Source organism: Leptosomus discolor, chromosome 9, assembly GCF_034619465.1.
Source record: "Leptosomus discolor isolate bLepDis1 chromosome 9, bLepDis1.hap2, whole genome shotgun sequence".
NCBI classification, from domain to species: domain Eukaryota; kingdom Metazoa; phylum Chordata; class Aves; order Leptosomiformes; family Leptosomidae; genus Leptosomus; species Leptosomus discolor.
Genome location: NC_141399.1, coordinates 16,937,723 through 16,957,717, shown reverse-complemented (window position 1 = coordinate 16,957,717; position 19,995 = coordinate 16,937,723). Strand labels below are relative to the sequence as shown.

General features: G+C 66.4%; 2 protein-coding genes across 5 annotated transcripts; one reads left to right on the top strand and one right to left on the bottom strand.

Annotated features, from left to right (window-relative positions):
• The first annotated feature begins 7,784 nt into the window (after window positions 1–7,784).
• Window positions 7,785–14,923, top strand: SEMA3B (semaphorin 3B). Of its 4 annotated transcripts, none has more exons than XM_086470134.1 (18): window positions 7,785–7,836; window positions 10,266–10,298; window positions 11,185–11,342; window positions 11,440–11,502; window positions 11,587–11,706; window positions 11,784–11,877; window positions 11,967–12,086; window positions 12,324–12,469; window positions 12,564–12,678; window positions 12,767–12,836; window positions 12,919–13,063; window positions 13,167–13,386; window positions 13,476–13,567; window positions 13,726–13,767; window positions 13,866–14,023; window positions 14,135–14,190; window positions 14,265–14,404; window positions 14,483–14,923. In XM_086470134.1, exons 5-18 carry the CDS (start codon window positions 11,596–11,598, stop codon window positions 14,921–14,923), a joined length of 1,950 nt encoding a protein of 649 aa, XP_086326260.1. In that variant the 5' UTR covers window positions 7,785–7,836; window positions 10,266–10,298; window positions 11,185–11,342; window positions 11,440–11,502; window positions 11,587–11,595. The 4 variants fall into 4 exon arrangements, with proteins under 4 accessions (XP_086326260.1, XP_086326259.1, XP_086326257.1 ...); XM_086470133.1 differs by having other exon boundaries at window positions 12,564–12,693; XM_086470131.1 differs by lacking the exon at window positions 7,785–7,836 and adding an exon at window positions 8,170–8,249 and having other exon boundaries at window positions 10,162–10,298; window positions 12,767–13,063.
• Window positions 14,924–16,240: 1,317 nt separating this feature from the next.
• LOC104340299 (2'-5'-oligoadenylate synthase 1) lies at window positions 16,241–18,407 on the bottom strand. Its single transcript, XM_009951268.2, has 6 exons — window positions 18,193–18,407; window positions 17,735–18,029; window positions 17,468–17,655; window positions 17,141–17,385; window positions 16,921–17,053; window positions 16,241–16,838 (listed from the first exon to the last, which is right to left on the bottom strand). Exons 1-6 carry the CDS (start codon window positions 18,385–18,387, stop codon window positions 16,254–16,256), a joined length of 1,641 nt encoding a protein of 546 aa, XP_009949570.2. The 5' UTR covers window positions 18,388–18,407; the 3' UTR covers window positions 16,241–16,253.
• Between the last annotated feature and the right edge of the window lie 1,588 nt (window positions 18,408–19,995).

Here is a 19,995-nt window from a genome sequence, read left to right as displayed (position 1 = left end):
GGCATGGTGGCCCCCTCCACAGTTGGGAAAGCCCTGGGGCGACTGCCCCTCTCCCTCCCCTCCAAGCTGGCCAACAATTGGCTGCTCGAGGGATGTCGGCCTTGATCCGCATCGCTGGCCGTCCCCACGGCTGAGCAAACAGAGAGGAAAACAGCCTCAGCCGCCCCCCCCCCCCACTGCCAGCACGTGGCCAGGCACCCGGCACCCCGCGGCACTCCCATCCCTAGGACCCCCACTGCCAAGCAGAGGTGGTGGCACCACCCTGGTGCTGCCAGGGGGATGAACAGTTCTGACCCATCTGCCCCACAGCCAGTAAAGAGCCCAGGGGCTGCAAAGGCTGAGCCAGGAGCCAGGAGGAGGGAGCAGGAGCTGGCATAAGTGCCCACCATGCAGGTGGAGGAGCTGTGCCGAGGCAGCCAGCGCAGCAGGGAAAGTGCTGAGGCGCAGCTGCAGTGGCCCTGCAACTGCTGGCCCCGGGTACAGGGCACTCCCTCCTTGCCCAGTCCAGAGGTCAGCTCACCCAGTTCAGTGCTGTTTGCCGTGGGGCTGGGCCAGTGCCCGGGGGCTGCGGGCCAGCTGGGACCAGCCGGTGGGCGGCAGGCAGCCAGCATGCGCCAAGGGCACGTGCCTCGGCCCTGCCCTGCCACCCTATGTGCTCCCTCCACAGCCCGATTCCCTGAAACCCTTCCCCTCAGCAGAGCATGGCACTTCATGGAAATCCACCCGCCTGGCCCCCTTCCCAGAGCTCCCCCATCAGAGGGGCACCCGGAGGCTGGGGTGATGCTGGAGGCCAGTTCTGCTCCCATTGCCCCTTAGTGCACCCCACACCACCCAAAGTGCCCCATTGCCTTCTCTGTGGCACACTGGGACCCCCACCCTGTCCCACCCATCACCAACACCAGCTTCGGCCGGCCTCAGGAAGCACGGCCTAGGTGGCCGGGATGGGCATAGGGGATGCCGCCAACAGCAGAAGCGCTCATGGTTGCACCATGGCCAGGGTGGGGATGGGGGAATACAGGCTTCCAGCCACCCTCCTGGCACTGCAGCTCCAGCTTGTCCTCCAGGAGGACAGGGCACAGGTGCCAGGGTACAGATGGCTGCTCCAGCTCTGCGGAGAGCGCTGCTCGCTCCCTGTCCTGCCGCCGGCAAGGTGAGCGTGCTGCTGTGGCCACAGCCAGCCAGTGCCGCCCCCACCACCGCGGACCAGCTGCTCCCAGTTCTCACCGGCTGAATTGCCGGGCACCGCGCTGGTGACCCCGGCACACCGCCCACATGGGGATGCCACCGTCCCGTGACAGTGTGGGCAGGGGGAGCCTGCCTGCGCCCCGCACCCACCCCGGCCCTGCTGCCAGACTGGGGCATGGCCAGGCCACCTGTGCTGCGGCTGGCGGTGGCCTTGCCCCACCACCTCGGTCACGGCTGGGAGAGAGGCAGGAGCCCTGGCACCGGAGCGCCCGTGCCGGCCCCACAGCAGTACCGGGTTGCCCCACGCCAGCCCCGGGCTGCCCCGCGTTGGACCCAGGCTGCTTCACGCCATGGCCGGGCCTCCCGACATCAAGGCCTGCCTGCCGGCCCCACACGGGGCTCTCCCTGCACCGTGTCACGCTCAGGCCCCGCCCGCCGCGGCCGCCGCCACGTCTCGGCTCCGCCCCGGCCCGGCCCGGCCCGGCCGTGCGGGCCCCGACCGCCCCCTAACGGCAGCCGGCGGCACGGACGGGCCTCGCCTGCACCCTGCCTACACCCGGCCTGGCCTCGCTGGGGCTCCCCTTGCACCCACCGCCCCGTCAGGCTCGTGTGACCCCAGGCCCGTGTCCTCCCCAAGCCTATGTGCCCCCCAGGCCTGTGTCTCCCCTCTCTCCCCACTCGCACCCCAGCATGGGGCAGCCATGGCCCCTTGGCCTCTCCAGTGCGAAGGGGTGGCTGTGTCGCCCGGTGCCCCCGCAGTGGGGATCACCCACACCCCAGGGCCCCTGGCCATCCAAAAGCTGCCCATGGAGCTCAGTATTGCATGGTGCCCCACGGCTTCACACAGCACAGCGGTGAGCCGTGCGTCCACACTCCATCAGCTCTGGGACACCATGGCCTGCAGCCGCACGGGCAAGAGCCCGGCTCTGCTGTGGCACCAACACCCCAGGCTCTGGGTCCCCCCAGCCCCTCTCCTCCCGCATGGGGAGGGAAGCCTGGGCCTGGTGCAACTCCCATGGCTGGCAGAGCCCCCCCGCTCCCCCGCTCCCACCCCAACCCAGGAGTGGCTCAGCTGGCATGGGCTGCCCAGCCCGCTGGGTTTGCCTGTCTCCGTGGCTGGAGGCTCCACAGCCTCTGGGGCAGCCGTGCCAGCACCTCGCCACGGTCACAGCAGAAAGGAAAAAAAAAAAAAAATTTCTTGACTTCAGATGGAATTTTCTGTTTGTTTTTTTTTTTATTAAATTAGTGCCTGCTGCCTCCTGCACCTACTCACTCATTCTCACGCCCTGCCGTTGGGCAGCTGGGCTGAGCCTGAGCCTTTCGGAGGCTGGGGCAGGCCTGAGCGGCAGGTCAGCCTCCCCACCCCGGGGACGGGCTTGTTCCCATCCCAGCCCAGCATGCTGCCCCCTACATTCCTTCCAGCAAGCGCTGAAGTCACCCCAGCATGCCCAGCCACAAGACAAATCTTTCTTCTCCCTCCTGCCCCGTCTGCACGGCTCCCGCCAGGATAGAGCTGCTGCATTCCCAGCTCCCAGCATGCCGGTAGGCAAGAGGAGCCATGCGGCTCGAACCGCCGCAGCCCGGCCGAGAGCTCGTTACACATTTACCCCACGTTAATGAGGCGGCACGGGCTGCTCCTGGCCTTCGGACCATAGAGATGCTTTGCAGGCAACGATCCGGCCCCACAGCGCCAGTGGGGCAGGGCTCTGGGAGGTCCCATGGGGTGAGTTCCCAGGCACGGGCACTGCAGCAGCAGCCATGTCCCTTCCTCCTCCTCCAGCCCCACTGGGCTGGGCTTTGCACAAGCAGATGAGACCGAGGGACATCAACAAGTGTCTTCACCCTGGCACCTCTCCAGGCAGGGACAGGACCAAGTGGGCAGGGATGGGTCCTTGGGGACGTCGGGATGCTCTGCAGCTACAGTCAGCGACTCATGGCTCGCCTGCACCTCTTCTGCTTTCCCAGCACAGGCAGAGGGGGTCAAAGGCAGAGGGGGTGCTGGCACCCCAGGGAGCCCCGAGGTCCCAAGGGGCTGTCCCTGAGTGGACAGCCGGGTCGCTGGGTGCACAGGGAGGACACAGGACACAGTTGCCTTTTGTTGGTGCCGGCCCCGGGAGCAGGGACCCGGGCTTTGCGTCCCCTCCCTCCGCCCCCGCCGCCAGCGGGACTGGCGCCCGGCACCGGGGATTTGGTGTTTAAAGAGCAGGCAGCAGCCACAGCCCCAGCTCACCCACCGGGCAAGGAGGCAGGCAAGCCCCAGTAGAGCCCACGCACCATAGCAGGTGAGATGGCGGCTGCGGGGCACCGAGCTGCCCTGCCGAGGGGGCCTGTGGGGTCAGGGGGCCAGGGCAGAGGAGCTCCCCAGGGGGATGCCAACTCCCTGTCACCCCTCGCTGGGTGCTGGGTTCCAGCAGGCTCGGACATGGTCCCGAGAGGGAAGTGGAGGCACTGCCGAGCACACACCGCCTCCTTGTTGCTGCCACCCCACAGCTGCACAGGGACCCCAAGCCCTGTCCCAGCTGGGGTAGCCAGGGTGAGCACTGCCACATTGGGGGGTTTCCCAAGCTAAGCCTCTTCCTTGGGCACGGGTTTATGGAAAGGGGGGTTCACCTGGTGCCCTCCCACCCACGGCTCCAGCACCGTGCTCACCAGCTTGGTTCCAGGCAGGGCTTGTCGTGGCTGGCACCTGGGTGAGCTCCGAGCCATTTGGGGAAGAGGGGAGCCCAACGCTGGGCACAGGGCTGGGCAGGAGCGGGAGCTGGGCCAGCAGACAAGGCCCTATTGTGCCACGCTGCGGCCGCTGGCTGGCCCGTCAATAGCTGCATTATGCTCGGTGGTGGCCCCCCCAGCCTTCCCAGCCGCCGCGCCTCTGCGGGAGCACCGTGGGAGGCAATCTGAAGTGGCTGTTGTGTTGGGGGGCCAGGGTGAGAGGAGGAGGGTGAGCAGGGCAGGGTGTCAGGACCCCTCTGCCACCACCCGTCTGGGTGCTGCTGGGTGCTGTAGCAGTGGGATGCTGCACTCCCTGGTGCCGCTGGCTTTGGGGGCAAGATATCCTGGATGGGGAGCAGGCAGCCTCGGGGGGCTTCCAGGTACCCCATCCCTGCTCCCCTGCCCTCGCCATTCCCACCAGGTATCGCCCATGCCCAAGGCAGCCATGTCTGGGCTGTGCTGCTGAGTGCTGCCCAGGGCAGGGACGAGCAAGAGGGCAGCGAGGGGCTGACATCAGCCCTGGGTGTGGATGCAGCTGGGCCAGCGTGCGTCCTGGCGAGACACTCCCCAGCTAAAATTACCAACCCCATGGCAGGGCCACCAGCCTATTTTTAAACGCTGGAGGAGCTGAATGCCACCAGTCAGTGCAGTGCAGGGCAGGGCTGGAGGGGCTGAGGCGGGGCAGCAGGCAGGGGGGCTCAGCCAGCACCTCTCCTGCCCTCCTGCCAGGATGGGGAGAGGGCCAGGCCGGTGACAGAGATTCTGCCTGCTGTGTGTCACACACCATGGCTCTGCTGAGGCTCCTGCCCCACTGGGATGGTTTTGAGGAGCTTCAAGCTCAGTGGTTTTCAGTGCACAGGATGCAGCCCCTCTGCCTGCCCCAGAGTCTGGCTGCTGGTGGCCATGAAACCGAGGGCGGACGTTCGTGCCAGGGCATCAGAATGGGACCCCAGAAGCCCAGGATCCCTCCCTTTCCTAAAAATGCATTGTGCTGCTCCAGGAGGATGCGTGCCTCCTTCTTCGTCACCACCCCAAAGGTTCACCATGCACCCCACGGCTTGGTCCCACAGCAGGGATGCCCGATGATGGCACGCTGGACATGCTCAGACACTGAGGTTCATCCAGCACTCCATGTCCCCCTGGGCAGCCCGGCTCAGCCCGGCACAGGTTGGGGACAATTAAAAAAGGATTAGCTGGGCTACACCAGCATGGCGCTGCCAGGAGCCGGTACCTAATCCTGGCAGGAATGCAACAGGACCACGCGGGTCCCTCCTGCAGGGGTCTCGCACCAGTGTGCTATGTTGGGGGGGGGGGGGTGGATGTAGGGTCAAGGGGGCCTGTATTCATAGACAGGGTGTGAGCCCCTGAGCTGGTGTCCTGCTGGGACATCACCTCCATGCCACATCTTTGCTACCGTAGCAAACTAAAGAGGGCTTTTTGGGTAGCCAGGCCCAGGGGGTACCAGCTTGAGGAGGGTATCCCCATGCCCCAGGCCAGGGGTGCAGGCTGGGATGAGGATGCCTCTCCTCCCTCTGCTCCCTCCTCTTCCTCTGGCAAGCCAGCAATGTCACTGGGAGTGCTGGCAAAGGCCACCCCGCTGCACAAGCACATCTCTTGGCTGGGGAGCAGGGCTGTGCCAAGCCCAGGTGACATGGGGAGCCCTACAGCACCAGTTGGCACAATGCAGCTCACCTTGTCCACCTGGGATTTGGGCAGCCCCAGCCATGATGGCTCCATTGGGGCGGGGAGATGCTCCACAGCCCCCAGGGAGACAGGGGGGCCACCCTGCAGCCCCCTCACTCTGGGTCACCCCGCAGCTCCCCGCAACATCACCAGGGCTGTCCTGGTGAGGTACCACTCCCGTTTGGGGTGCAGGATTTGTCCCCATCCTGGTGGCTAGTGCATGCCCATCCCAGTCCATCTCCCTCTGTGTGGGCTCTCCAGGAGCCACTTGTCCCGGTCACCTGTCCGATGGCATGGATACATCCCGCACCGTGCCGGCTTGCCTGCTGGCACAGGAGGTGCAGAAGCCATTGGCCACTGCCTGACAGCTTGCCACCCCGAGGAGCCCTGCAGAGGCGTAGAGAAGCCGTTTCCTACCGCAAACATGGCTGGAGGGTCGGGCGCTGGCAGTGGAGCTATCAATGCTCAACGGAGCCGGAACTGCTGGGGGAGATTTGGCCAAGGCAGTGGTCCCCAGGCACGGATCTGCCAGCGGCAGGGAAGGGATCAAAGAGCAAAGGCACCAGCACCTGCTTGCACTGCCGGCGGTGACACCCCCGCACTGGCAGGGAGCCAGGCCACCAGCACCTGGCTGTGCCGCCCTCCGCTGGCAGCGAGCACAGGGACAAGGGCGGGATGCTTGTGGTGATGCCCGTTCCAGCTGGGGACCATCACCATGCCAGCACCCAGCAGCTTCATCACTTGCCAGGAACCCCCAGCAGGGCAGGAAAGGGTGGCGAGCGGGTGACGTGGCGCATCCCTCCCGCGCTGTTTTTTCCAGGATGGAAGCCCGGCCTTTCTGACGCCTGATGGTTTCTCCAGGCAGAGCTGCTGCCAGAGAGGTCCCCGCAGGGCTCCAGGGTTGGGGTGATGGTGACACCACTCAGCCACCTTGCCACGCATGTCAGGAGTGGTGCCAGGTGGAAAGGTCCCAGCTGGGTGGAGGGAAACTGAGGCACGGTGCTGGCACAGCACAGGAAGGTGCCCACTGTGCAGGGTTTGGTACCACGTCCCTGTCCATACTGTCCCAGCCTGCTAGAATGGCAGGCTGTGACAGTGGGGACAGGGACACAGTGCCCAACCCTGTGGGGGCCACCCAGCCCAAAGTCCTGCGGTGGCGCCTGCGCAAAGTCTCACGGCAGAGTAACCCCTGCCGTATTGGTGTCAGCAGCTCCCCTGTGACCTGACCCCATCCCCTTGCTGTCCTCGTCCCCCTTGCCATCCATGACACTGGGCTGGTGCTCAGCGCCACGGCGCAACCAGGAGGGGAACAAGCAGCAGTGCTGGGACAGAACCTGCCGCCAGCCTGCCAGCACGCCGGTGCACCCGCGCCGGCAGCAGGAGGGTTACTGGCAGTGAGACGGAAGGGCATTGCCTGGGCACCCTGACTGGCACAGCTCCTCCTGCCTGCTGCTGGCCTGCCTGTGCCTGCCTGCACTGCTGCCACTGCCTGCTGAACCCACTGCCTGCCTGTGCCAGCCCTCTACCTGCACCTGCACTTGACCTGCCTGCACCCACTGCCAGGCTGCTGGCACCTGCTGCCAGCCTGCACCCGCTGCAGGCCTGCCTGCACCTGCTGCCAGCCTGCCTGCACTCACTGCCTGCCCACCTGCACCCACTGCCTGCCTGCCTGCCTGCACCCCCTGCCTCTCCACTCCTGATGGACCTGCCCTCTTGGACTCCTGCGCCTGCAGGAAGGGACAGCCAGGGGCGCGGTGGGGACACACACACGACAAGGCAGTGGTGGCCCTCAGGGCAGCCCGTGTCCGCCCCTGCCCCGAGCCCTGCCCGTCGAGGCGCGCGTGGCCCCGCTGCCGGCACCGCTCGGCACTTGCTATTCTTGGCAGTGGCGGCTGGAAAATGGGAGGCAGCGGAGGAATTTTGTTTGCTCCGGGCTGGTCCCAGGCCAGACATCTGGACTGCAGCTGAGCGGGGTGCGGAACCAGCCCCCCGCCTCCCCCGGCGTGGCCCCCGGTGCCCCCCGGCACAGCCCGGACACACCCCGGCCCAGACCCGGGCACCCCGCGCCCGGGGCAGGCAGCACCCGGCCGGCAGCTGCCTGCCCCAGGGACGAGGTGGCCTCGTCACTCGTGTACCGAGCGTGGCGTGCTCAGCTGTGCGCTGGGGGTCACGGCGGGGGTCACGGCGGGCCGTGCGGAGTGGCAGCGCAGCTCTGGGGCGTGAGTGTGCACGTGTGAGTGGGCCTGGGCGATTCTGCACACTTGTCCTTGCCTGCGGGCATGAGCGGGTGCGTTTGCACGTGTGTGTCTGAGTGTGCCTGGGTGGTTTTGCACGCGTGCATTTTTGCACAAGCCTGCTTGCACGTGTGTACACGTTTGCACACGTGTGTGTGTGTGTTCGCACACGCGTGTGAGTGTCCGTGAACGTGTGTCGGCACAGGTGTGTCCGCGAGGTGCCTGGGGGTTTGTGCATGCCTCCGCCCCCGCGCGTGTGTGTGTTTGCACACGCGTGTGCGCGTGCACGCGTGTTCGCACGTGCGTGTGCGTGTGCGCGTGCCCCCCGGGCCGTGCCGCGCCCCCGCCGCCCCGCCCCGCCCCGCCGGGGCCGCCCCGCTCCCTCCCGGCGGACGCGGAGGGCGGGGCCGGGCCGGGCCGAGCCGAGTCGGGACCCAGGTGGGTGCCGGGGGCCGGGCAGGGTGCGGGGGCTGCCGGGGCCGAGCTGCTCCCGCGGCTGGTACAAGGGGGGCTCTGCGCTGCCGTCGGGGGGCTGCCTGGGCTAGCACCGGGGGGGCTGGCGCCGCGGTCCGTGTCCCGGCTGGCACCGGGAGGCTGGGGGCTGGGTCTGCCCGGACTGACACCGAGGGGTCTCGGCGGGCTGGGTCCGTGCCGGGGCTGACACCGGGGAGCGGGATCCGTGCCGGGGCTGGCACCGGCGGGCTGGGGGGTTTGGCACCGGGGGTTTCATGGACTGGATCTACCAGTGCAGGCACCGGGGGTCTCCGGTGCTGCTGCTGCTGCTGTTACCTGCACCCCTAAACCTGCTCCCCATGCCAGCATGGGGCCGTGGCAGCCGGCATGGGGGGGCCGTGCCTGGGGGTCTGTCCCGGCCCCTCGGCGGGTGCTGGCAGGCACCAGGCAGGCGGCAAGAACCCCGGTGCCCCCGCCGCGGCCCTGGCTGGCTGGCAGCTGGAGGGGCTGACAGAGCCCGGCAGGTCCCCCGCCTTGTCCCGGCGCCTCTGGAAATGCCATTAGCTCCTGCCGCCCTCGTGCCAGGCCGCCGGGCAGCCCAGCCCCACGGCTGGGGCCCCTGCCCGCTGCCTGCTGCCCGCTGCCTATTACTCGCTGCCTGCTGCCTGCCCAGGACTCGCTCCTCAACCCTTCCAGCCCGGGAGGGGGCTGCCCCTGCCCTCAGGAGCCCAGGGCAAGCCCCGGCCGGCCGTGCTGGGCAGCAGGCAGACGTGTCCAGATCTGTACCAGGTACTGCCACGTACGTGTGACCCTCTGGCCCGGCACCGACCGCGGCCCAGCTCACACCGTGCCTGACCAGGGCAGAAGAACCTGGGGCGGTTGCAACAAGCCCCAGTGCCGCGGTGGGGCTTCGGTTGGCACCGGTGTCCCGGCGAGGCCCCGGTGGCTGTGGCACGGGTGAAACCCATTGGCTATGTTGGGGTCTGATGACTGGCGTGGCTGGGCTTGTGCTTCGCACCCAGCGTGGGGAGGTGCCGGCTGGCACGTCCCGGCTGCCTGAAGCTGCCCAGGGCTGCCGCAGTGTGGCCGGCGGGCGAGGTGTGGAGCTGCGTGTTGGCGCGATGCTCGTGATAACCATCGCGTCCTGCTCCCCAGGCGAGAGAGTGTGCCGGTGCCAGTGCCAGAAGAGCTTTTCCCTACCCTATGGTGGGTGCCTGGGTGCCCATGAGGGTGGTGGGCACACCAGCGTGGGCCTTTCCGGGGGCTGTGGGCACCTGCTCAGCCAGAGCCCTCCCAAACACAGCTCCCGTTCGCAGGGTGGTACAGAGAGGGCCAGGGGCCAAACGGCGGGGGCTGTAGCTGTGGGGGAAACTGAGGCACGGGACACCATGACTCCCACAATGGCCAGCTTGCCCGGTGCTTAGGAGCCCACTGCCTCCTCAGGGTGCCTTGGCCAGCTGGCACCACCCTGGTGCTTGCCCTGTCCTTGTCCCTGTCCCTGCAGGACAGCTCTGTGCTTGCAGGCAGGAACGAGCAGAGCCCGGCACCCTCCTGCTGGCAGGGCTTGGACAGGCATGGGGATGGCTGGGTGCTGCTCGGCCAGGCTCCCTCAGTTTCCCCACGGGCAGGAGCAGGAGGGCTACTCCCAGAGCCCCTTAGATTCGGGGTTGGGTTAATGTGGACCTAAAACCCAGGGAGAGATACAGCTGGCCTGTGTCCCCCCCCCAATCACTGGGTCAAGCCCTGTGGGGGGGGGTCCCCTCGTGCCATGCTGGGGTTGCCTTATGCTCTCCAAATCCCATCGGGAGCACCAGGGAGGGATCATGGTCTAGGGGCTGCGGGGGGGGGGGGGGGGGGGGGCTGTAATCTGAGCTGAGGTCTTGCTTCTCTGCCCCAGCTGCGGGGCTGCCAGCCAGGCCCCAGCCATGAGCCGCACGCTGCTTCTGCTCCTGCTCCTGCTGCGCGACCTCGCCGCCACCGCCGCCGGCCGCCCCCCGCCTGCTGCTACCCCCCGCCTCAAGCTGGCCTTCCCTGGTGAGCATGGGACACTGGCAGGGTGGAGGGACATGGGGTTGGGCGTGGGTGTGCTGGTTCTTTGTCAGCACCCAGCATCCTCCCAGGGGGCAGGAGCATCCGGGGGGGGCAGGGGCAGCATGGCGGGAGGGGTCCAAAACCCTGGCAGTGCCAACTTACCGGCACTGATGCCACCCTCCCCATGGGCTGCCAGGCATTGGCACAGACTGCCAGGTTCCTCACCTGATGCCAGCCACAGCAGGGCCGCCTGCCTGCCCTTGAGACTGTGCCTGCGCTTGAGCCTTCACTCTCAGCCCCCGGTATGTGCCGGCCCAGGTGCTGGTCCACCTGTGGTGCACTACTGTGGCACTCCCTGCCCACGTCTGTGCCATGCCTGCTGGGGACACCGTGCCGGCTGGGGGTGGGTGCTGTGTCCCGGCTGGCCACCCCGTGGGCTCCGGCATGGCGCGGGGGGCTTTGTCCATCAGCAGGTCCCGGCAAGCATTCTTCTCCCAGCCTGACAAAGGGCTGTTTGTTCGCGCCGCGGTGGGATTAGCTCCGCAGGATGGGGAATGGCCCCTTTTCCCCTGCCGCCTGCCATCAGGGTGGGCAGTGCAGGGCTGGGTGCTGGGGAGCGCAGGGATGGATGCTGGGCTGGCTCAGGGTTGGGTGCTGGGTGGTATGGGGCTGGGTGTTAGACTGGTATGGGGATGGGTGCTGGGCTGGCACGGGGTCAGTGAACCCAGCCAAGCCAGTGGGACAGGTTTGGGGGAGGCAGTGGCATGGCAGGGGGGCCATGACCAGACCCAGGTCCCCCCAGGGCATGTGTCCGGGGCAGGCGAGTGTGCTGGGCGGCGGCAGGTGCCGTGGTGGGGCCGGGCTGAGCAGTGCTGGCGGGTCTCGGCAGAGCTGCGGGCTCGCCACGGGCTGCGCCTCTTCACGCTGGAGCGGTCATGCTGCTATGAGGCCCTGCTGCTAGACGAGGAGCGCGGCCGCCTCTTCGCCGGCGCCCAGAACCATGTCCTGTCCCTGGCCCTGGACAACATCAGCCATCGGGACAGGAAGGTAACGGGGCAGGGGGGACACAACAATATACACATGTGCCAGCTGGGTGGCCCCGGGTGCATCCCAGGGCTGTGAGTGTCCCCCTCTCCCCCCGCAGATCTATTGGCCGGCACCAGTGGAGTGGAGGGAGGAGTGCAACTGGGCCGGCAAGGACATCACCGTGAGTGCCAGGGGGTGATGGGGGGTGCCAAAGGGGTTCCGGGGGGTTGCCCCAGCTCCGCCTTCCTGTGCCCTCTGCCTCCAGGCCGAGTGCATGAACTTTGTGAAGATCTTACACCCCTACAACCGCACCCACCTGTATGCCTGCGGCACTGGTGCCTTCCATCCCGTCTGCGCCTTCGTGGAGGCTGGCCAGCATGCAGAGGTGAGCCCCTGCCCCCAGCACCGCCATGGCCCTCAGCTGCCGTCACACACCCTCATCCTGTTCTTACCCCGCTCCAGGAGCCTGTCTTCAAGCTGGATGCCCAGCAGGCTGAGGACGGCAAAGGGAAGAGCCCCTACGACCCCCGGCATACAGCTGCCTCTGTCCTCGTGGGTAAGGGAGAGTGGAGCCCAGTGCTGGGGGGCAGTGCGGCATGGGGGTGCCAGGTGGTCATCTCTAACACTTCCCTCGGTGCCTGCCAGGAGAGGAGCTCTACTCGGGGGTGGCCACTGATCTGATGGGCCGTGACTTTACCATCTTCCGCAGCCTGGGCCAGCGTCCCTCCATCCGCACTGAGCAGCACGACTCCCGCTGGCTCAACGGTCAGTGCCAGGGAGCGGGACGGCAGCAGCATCGCCGGCACCCCCTGGAGGCATTGGGGCAATGAGTCCTCCAGGCTTGGCTGCACCCTGTCCTCCGCTGCCTGCAGAGGGTGATTTGGGGGGTCCCTGTGCCCCCCGCAGACCCCTGGTGCCCAATGGGGTCCCACACTTGCTCTGCCTCTGCCCTGGGGAGCAGAGCTATCAGGGGCACTGGAGGCAGCACCCCTCTGCCCTCAGAGCCCAAGTTCGTGGCCGTTTTTTGGGTGCCGGAGAGCGAGGACCCCGACGATGACAAGATCTACTTCTTCTTCCGTGAGACAGCGGTGGAGCGGCAGCAGGGGCTGGGCAAGACCAGCTTTGCCCGCATCGGCCAGATCTGCCGGGTGAGAGCACCCGTAGGCAAGTGGGCTGGAGTATGGGGGTGCCCATGGGTGCCACTCACCGCTGCTAACATCAGTATCCTCCCTCTCCTGGCAGAACGATGTGGGTGGGCAGCGCAGTCTGGTGAACAAGTGGACAACCTTCCTGAAGGCTCGGCTCATCTGTGCTGTGCCGGGACCAGACGGGGCGGACACTCACTTTGATGAGCTCCGTGAGTGGGGGGGGTGTGGGTGGACCCCAGGGTGCCCATGGGCAGCCCTGGCACATTGGGGCGATGCTGATGCCCTCCTGGGTTGCAGGGGATGTCTTTCTGCTTCAGACAAGGGACAAGCGCAACCCCCTGGTCTACGCTGTCTTCTCCACGTCCAGGTTGAGCCCCCTCCCCACCTCTCCCTCCATGCCTGGCAGTGCCCCCCTCACCCCTCACATAGCCTACTCTCTCTCCCGCCAGCTCCGTTTTCCAGGGCTCCGCCGTCTGCATCTATACCATGGCTGACATTCGCCGGGCTTTCCTGGGCCCCTTCGCACATAAGGAAGGTCCCAACTACCAGTGGGTGTCATACCAGGGGCGCGTGCCGTACCCCCGCCCAGGCATGGTAGGTGGCACAGGGGTGTCCCAGCTGGTGCCGCTGGTGGGATGCTGGTACCCAGGGTGGGTGGGGAGCGAGACCCCGCTCAGTCAGCACCACCTCCCCGCAGTGCCCCAGCAAAACCTTCGGCACCTTCGGCTCCACCAAGGACTTCCCAGATGACGTGATCCAGTTTGCTCGGCACCACCCGCTGATGTACAACCCGGTGCTGCCCCACGGCCAGCGCCCCCTCTTCCTGCAAGCCACTGTGCCCTACACCTTCACCCGCATCGCTGTGGACCGTGTCACCGCCACCGATGGCCACTACGATGTCCTCTTCATCGGCACAGGCAAGTGGTGACCCTGGGGCCAAGGGCTGAGGGGAGAGCTGGGGGATGCTGGGGCCGGGACATCTGGCCTCACCCCTCCCTGCCTGCAGACATGGGCACGGTGCTGAAGGTGGTCTCAGTGCCCAAGGAGAGCTGGCACCACATGGAACCGCTGCTGCTGGAGGAGCTGCAGATCTTCCAGGTGAGGGGGGAGCTCCATGCCGCCCCAGTCAAACCCCCGCCCCGGCACCCCCTTATCCTGCCCATGCCCCAGGTCATGCCAGGGCACTCTAGCTGCCGGCAGCCTGGATGCCTGGGTCTCCCCCTACACCCTAACTCCTGCCCATGCTCTGCCCGCAGGATGCCTCCCCCATCACCAGCCTGCAGCTCTCCTCCAAGCGGGTAAGGGGGGGCCCCAGGTGGGTCCCCGTGTCTTACCATGGCTCTGCCTGGCCCTGTGCTGCGGCGTGGGGGTGCTCAGCCCTGCTCTCACCCCCCAGCAACAGCTCTATGCCGGCTCGGCTGTGGCGCTGGCCCAACTGCCACTGCACCGCTGCAGTGCCTACGGCAAAGCCTGTGCTGAGTGCTGCCTGGCCCGGGACCCGTACTGCGCCTGGGATGGCACCGCCTGCACCCGATATGTGCCGAACACCAAAAGGTAGGTGAGGTGCCAAGGCTTGGCAATGGGGTCTCCAGCCTGCCCCAAGGCCAGGGAGAGGGGCACAGGCTCTGCTGCCACAGTCCCTGCTCCTCTGTCACCCTCCCGCAGGCGTTTCCGACGGCAGGATGTCCGCAACGGTGACCCCAATGTGCTTTGCTCTGAAGGTGAGCCGGGACCGGGTCGGGTGGGTCAGCCCTGCCGGGGTGGGGGGGCTGATGGCTGGGCTGTGTTCCCCCAGACCCCTGGCGGGGCAACGTGCCTCAGAAACAGCTCTACGGGGTGGAGGGCAGCACCACTTTCCTGGAGTGTGTCCCCAAATCCCTGCAAGCCCATGTCCTCTGGACGTACCAGCGCACCCCAGATGACCCCCAGCGAGAGGTAGGCTTTCCCTGGCTAGGTGCCACCAGCGGGACCGTGCTGTGCTGAGCTGATCGCCTGTCCCCATGGGTGCTGCAGGTACAGGTGGATGAGCGGGTGGTGCAGACGGAGCGGGGGGTCCTGCTGCGTAGCGTTCAGCGCACCGACGCCGGCCTCTACCTCTGCCATGCCACCGAGCACGGCTTCACCCAGCCCCTGCTGCGTCTATCCCTGGAGGTGATCGGCACCTGGCAGGCAGCGGGCATGGCACCTGCTGGAGACCCCCAGCTCGCCGCCGGGCCCCCTGGCCGCAAGGTCTGGTACCAGGACTTCCTCCAGCTGGTGGAGCGCCCACCGTTGGGGGCCGCGGACAGGGTCTGCCAGCGGCTTTGGAGCCGGGGAAGGCCCCCACCGCCTCCCCGTGCCCACGCCGGACCCCCCGGCCGTGGGCAGGGCGAGGAGCAGCGCAAAGCCCGCCGCCGTCGCACCCACGAGGGGCCGCGGGCCGAGCGCGGCCCCCGCAGCGCATCCCCCTGGTGACCGCGGGGCTGGCCCCGGGCACCGGGCTCTGCCTAGGAGTGGGGCCGCGGGCAGGGGCAAAGCCCCCCGCCGGCCTCGGCCGCCCCGCCGGCAGCACCGGAGCTGGGTGCAGGTGGTGGCGAGGGGCCTGCGGATCTGGGGCCAGGAGGGCAGCCGGGCTGACCGCCCCCAATGAGGAGTTGCCGGCTGCCCTTGCTGCCGGCTCCAGCAGCGGTGGGGGGCACTCAGCCGGCTGCCGGCACCGCAGAGTCACCGAAATATTTATTAACGATGTTACTGATGAATGTAGACCTGCCCCGGGCGGGTGGCCGGGAGGGCCAGGCTGTGCCCCCCCCAGGCATGGCACTGCAGGGGGACAGGGCAGCAGAGCCACCTTTGGGTCCCTGGGGGCTGCGGGTAGGAGTGGGACCCCGGAGGGGCAGGACAGGCGCTGGCGGGACACGGGGGGCCCGGCAGGAGGAGGAGGTCCCGGGGGGGAGATGTGGGGGGGCACGGAGGTGGTGCCCAGCGCCCCGGGTGCAGAGCAGTGGCGCGGGACGGGGGGGGGCTTGTACTAATTGTGCACAATAAAGCAGAGGATTCAGCCCAGGGTCCCGCGTCTGCCCCAGGGAGCACTCTGGCTGCAGCCCCTCCCTCCCCTCCCACTTTCGTTTCTGGAAAACGAAAACCGAAACTCCGCAGTGATGTGACGTGACCTACGGGTCTGCTGCCTCTCACTGCCTGCGGTGGCACCAGGGACCCCCGGTGATACTTTCACTGGCCACATCCCCCATTGCCTGTGGTGACAGTGCCACCAGCACCAGCCATGTCCCAGCGCTGGTTGCCCCCCAGCCAGGACACTTGAGCCCCCAGCGTGGGCACAGGCAGGCGCTGGTGCAGGCAGGGCACCCCCACCGCCGGGCAGGGCTTGGCGCAGGGTCCTAGCAGTGGGACACTGCCTCTGGGGACACACACCCTGGGCAGGAGCCCTCTGGGGAGCCCCAGCCGAGGGCTGGGGAGAGGGAAAGCCCCAAGGCCACCTTAACTGCCTGGAAGTGATCGGGTTGGTGGCCTGGCAGGTTTAAAAGCTGCTGCAGGCAGGAGCAGGCAGAGGGAAGGCAGAGGATGGAGCTGTTTTTTTCCTGAGGTCTGGCTGGCACCTCTGATCCCCCTGGACACCCCAGGCTCAGGCAACACCGCTGCTCTACACCCATGTGTCCCTGTGCCATGCCAGCAGCTGGTGGCACTGAGGTCCCCCCTTATCCCAATAGGGTCACCCCTTGGACACCACCCCCGTGCCACTTGGCACCATCCCCAAACCATCAAGCAGCACAAGGATCTACTATAACATTTATTTCCAGTGTGACAGCAGGGGTACAGGGGCATAGGCGGATGCCAGGGGCAACACCCAGAAGGGTGAGCAGGCAGGGAACGGGCGGTGCTGGGGGCCTGCACCCCCCCGGAGCCGCAGGAGCATGAAGATGGTGCTCCTGGGCTGGATGTCATAGTGCGCCAGCATGTGCTGGTCCTCCAGCTCCCTGGAGCCGTACGTCAGACGCTGCTGGTCAGCGTGGGGCCCCTGCCGAGTGTGGATCTGCTCCTTAAGCTGCCGGACGGTGTCAGTGGGCAGCACCATGTAGGTGGTGGTCCGGCTTTTGTCGTCCTTCACAAAGACCTCCATTGCCTGGGGCTCTGTCTGCAGCAGTGTCAGCGTGGTGTTGTAGAAGATGCCGTGGTTGGCCAGGGTCTCGCCGTCCTGCAGGATGAGGGCGCCCGTGCCTGGCTCCTGCTGCGCCAGGCGCTGCCTGTACCAGGGAATGTCCCACGCCTGCTGGATCTCCCCCTTCAGCTGCCAAACGGTGGTGCCCGGGCTGACGGTCTTGCTCAGGCTGGTGCCCACCAGCTGCCTCACCTCAATCTTCACGGGCCGAGCTGGCTGCAGGGACAGAAGAGTGGGTGGGCAAAGCTGGCAGGGGCAGGGAGGTGGCCATGGTGCCCACAGGTGCAGGCTGCCTTACCTGCACATTCCAGGGCCGGACGGTATTGACACAGGGCAGTGAAAGGTGACGGGCAGCTTCCCGTGCCACCAGGTCCCACTTCTTGCCTTGGCCCAGGATCCCTGTGGGGTCGGCGGGGTCCAGGATGATAGGGCTGCAAACACAGAGGGTGGGCACTGCCGTCAGCCTCGGGCAGCACCACAGGGTAGATGGCACAGGTCCCACCAGACATGGTACTCACCGGGGACTGCGCAGCAGCCTCTTGACATGGGCACTGATTGTCTGGTTGTCCTGGAGTGAGTAGAATGTCTCCCAGTAGATGCAGATCTCCTGGTGCCGGCGCAGCAGCTCCAGCACTGTACGGAAGCCCTCAGCCATGACAAAGGAGTCACAGGAGCCTGTGCCCTCCTCCCAGGCATAGATGGTCAGCAGCTCCAGGGCATACTTGGGGGGCAGGTCCTCATTGGGGTACTGTGGCTTAAGCAGCTGGGGAGAAGATGGGGACAGGGGTGAGAGCTGGCTGGGGTGGGTGCTCAGCGGGTGCCAGGGAAGCTGGGCAGCCCCTCACCTCCTTGTACCAGTGCTTGACAAGGCGCAGGAGGTTCTTCAGCTTGGCGGGGTGACGTTTCACAAACTTCTTCTGCAGCTCGGTGAAGCAGGGGGAGAACTCCCCAGGGTCACTGCTGGCATTCAGGAGCTCCACATACACCTCCACATACACCCTCGGGTCCAGCAGGAGGTCCCGCTTCACCTGCCCTGTGGGGCAAGAAGGAGGATGAGAGCTGGCCCAGTACTGACACCGCAACCCAGCCCCACACCAGCCCCCAGCCCATACCTAAAGCATTGTAGGCGGGCAGGACATCCACCTCGATGGACTCCGAGGTCTCCCTGGAGTGGAGAGTGAGGCTGAGGGACCGTGGCGTGTTGCCAGGACCCTTGTACCGGGGCTCACTGACATTCACAGTGAACATCAGGCTCTGCCTGCAGGCATGCAGCCTCTTCTCGATCAAATCCAGGATATACTTTCTCTCCTGCTTCTGCTCCTTGTAGCTGGAGAAGCAGCTAAGGAAGAGCACCACATCGGCATCAGAGTTTTTCTGCAGGGCTGTGCCCTTGCCTGCCGAGCCGCCCTGCAGAGAGATACCCTGCCCGCTCAGCACCACTGCCCGCTCAGCACGGGGATCACCTGGAGCTGCTGGGGGAAACTGAGGCAGAGCAGGAGCTGGAGTAATGGGACAGAAGGAAGGGTGGCAGCAGGGGTGCTGGCTGGCCCCCGAGCTGAGCAGCGCTCACCTTGACGGTCTTGTGGACACGGATGTTGGACTCAAAGCAGTTCTCCTTCAGGAAGTCACAGATCTGCTTCACCGTCTGCTTCACCTGCTTGCAGAAATCCGTGCTGGGCTGCAGGGCCTCCATGATCCAGGTGTCCAGCTTGTTGGCGGCCACCGTGCTGAGCCCGTTCGTGGATACCTCCTGCCTCGCATCCATCCTGCCAGGTGTGGTCAACCCCTCTGCCTTCCACTGACTCCTGCCTCTTCTCTGCCTGCTCCTGTCTGCAGCAGCTTTTAAAGCTTCCCGGGCCACCGCCCCAATGGCGTCACCGCCGGTCGGTTAAGGTAGTCCCGTCCCGGAGCTTCGCCGCTCCTGCCCAGGGGATCCCCTGCGTGTCCCTGGTGCCACCGCCGCGGGGGCTGGGAGGGGGCGGGACGGGCTGCCCGGCAGCGCCATCCACCCGGCACCCACTGGTGCCAGCATCACCGGGGGCCCTGGTGTCACCCCCGGCAGCAGGACATAGCTGGTGCCAGCATCGCCGGGGGTCTCGGTGTCCCCCCGGCAGCGGGAGGCGGCAGGCGGTACGGGCAGGACGCTGCTGCCCGCGCTACCTTAAGCGCCGGCTGCGGCAGAGCCGGGAACCGGGAGTTTCTGTTTCTGCCCCAGTTTCGGTTTCTGACTCCGCCGGCTGGAAACGAAAGTGCACAGAAGTCCCCGCAGCGGCTCTGCCGCCCCCCGTCCCCCCCCGTCCCTCCCATCCCCCACGCGGGGCCGTGGGTGCCGTGGGCAGAAGGGATACGGACAGAGATGTGGGCAGGGATAGTGACGGGACAGGGGTGGAAATGGCGACAGGACAGGGACAGGGGCAGGGATACAGTCAGGAGCAGCGACATGGCCAGGGCAGGGAGCAGGGACGGGCGTCCCCTTAGTGTCGTGTGACAACGGGGCAGGGACCGGGGCAGGGATATGGGCAGGGGCAGAAATGGGGACATGAGCAGGTATTTGGGCCGGGACAAGGACAGAAGCAGAGTTACAGGCAGGAGCAGGAGCGGACAGGAGCAGGGAAAAGGACAGAAGTGGGGATATGGGCAGGTATGGAGACGGGGGAGGGGGGGGCGGTTAAGGGAGGGAGAGGGGCAGGGACAGGAGCAGCAGCGGGGACAGGGGTACAGGAGGGGCAGGGCTGTGGGCAGGGACAGGTGCCACGAGCATTTCACACCTGGCCCGTGTGGCCTGAGGAGCGAGGCCAGGATGCCAAGGCGAGAACTACAATTGTTCTTTATTCGTGCCCGTGGGGTGTCCCAGCCAAATGGGGGCACCCCAAATGTGCTTTAATATGTGGCTCATGCCCTTTGGGCACTGGGGTACAGCACGGTTTGGCCAATCCCTACTTAAGTCCCCCCCCAACTTGCTTTGCAAAGCCACTGCAATTGCATGGTGTCATCATCCTTCTTTCCTCGCCCAGGCATCCCTGGAGTTGGTCTCATTACAGGCACGTATCTGTGAGGCCAGCTAACGGGAGGGTCTCAGGGAGGTGTCTGAGGGGCTGGGGTGCTGGCCTTGTCTCGGGAGTCCAGGGCCTTCGTCCTTCGTGGTGGGGCTGTCCTCTTCCTCCTCCTCACGAGCTGGGGTCCCGTAGCTGTGCCTACTGAACCGTAGCTATGCAGTGTACAGTGTAAACTATTGCTATATGTATCTTAAGTTCATACGATTTCATACTATAAAGACTAATTGGTATGAAGGTTGAGACAATACTGGTTTCGGACCGACTCTTACAGGGGAGGAGATTTCCTAACGGGATGCAGGCAGGGGCAGAAGGGACAT

Excerpts from the sequence above, each read along its gene's own strand:
- SEMA3B (XM_086470132.1), top strand. The coding sequence starts at position 10,190 with ATGAGCCGCACGCTGCTTCTGCTCCTGCTCCTGCTGCGCGACCTCGCC. Across the intron at positions 12,837-12,918 it reads GCTGTCTTCTCCACGTCCAG|CTCCGTTTTCCAGGGCTCCG; the intron begins GTTGAGCCCCCT and ends CTCTCCCGCCAG. Across the intron at positions 13,064-13,166 it reads CGTACCCCCGCCCAGGCATG|TGCCCCAGCAAAACCTTCGG; the intron begins GTAGGTGGCACA and ends ACCTCCCCGCAG.
- LOC104340299 (XM_009951268.2), bottom strand. The coding sequence starts at position 18,387 with ATGGATGCGAGGCAGGAGGTATCCACGAACGGGCTCAGCACGGTGGCC. Across the intron at positions 17,656-17,734 it reads GCCCGCCTACAATGCTTTAG|GGCAGGTGAAGCGGGACCTC; the intron begins GTATGGGCTGGG and ends CTTGCCCCACAG. Across the intron at positions 16,839-16,920 it reads TCCGGCCCTGGAATGTGCAG|CCAGCTCGGCCCGTGAAGAT; the intron begins GTAAGGCAGCCT and ends CTGTCCCTGCAG.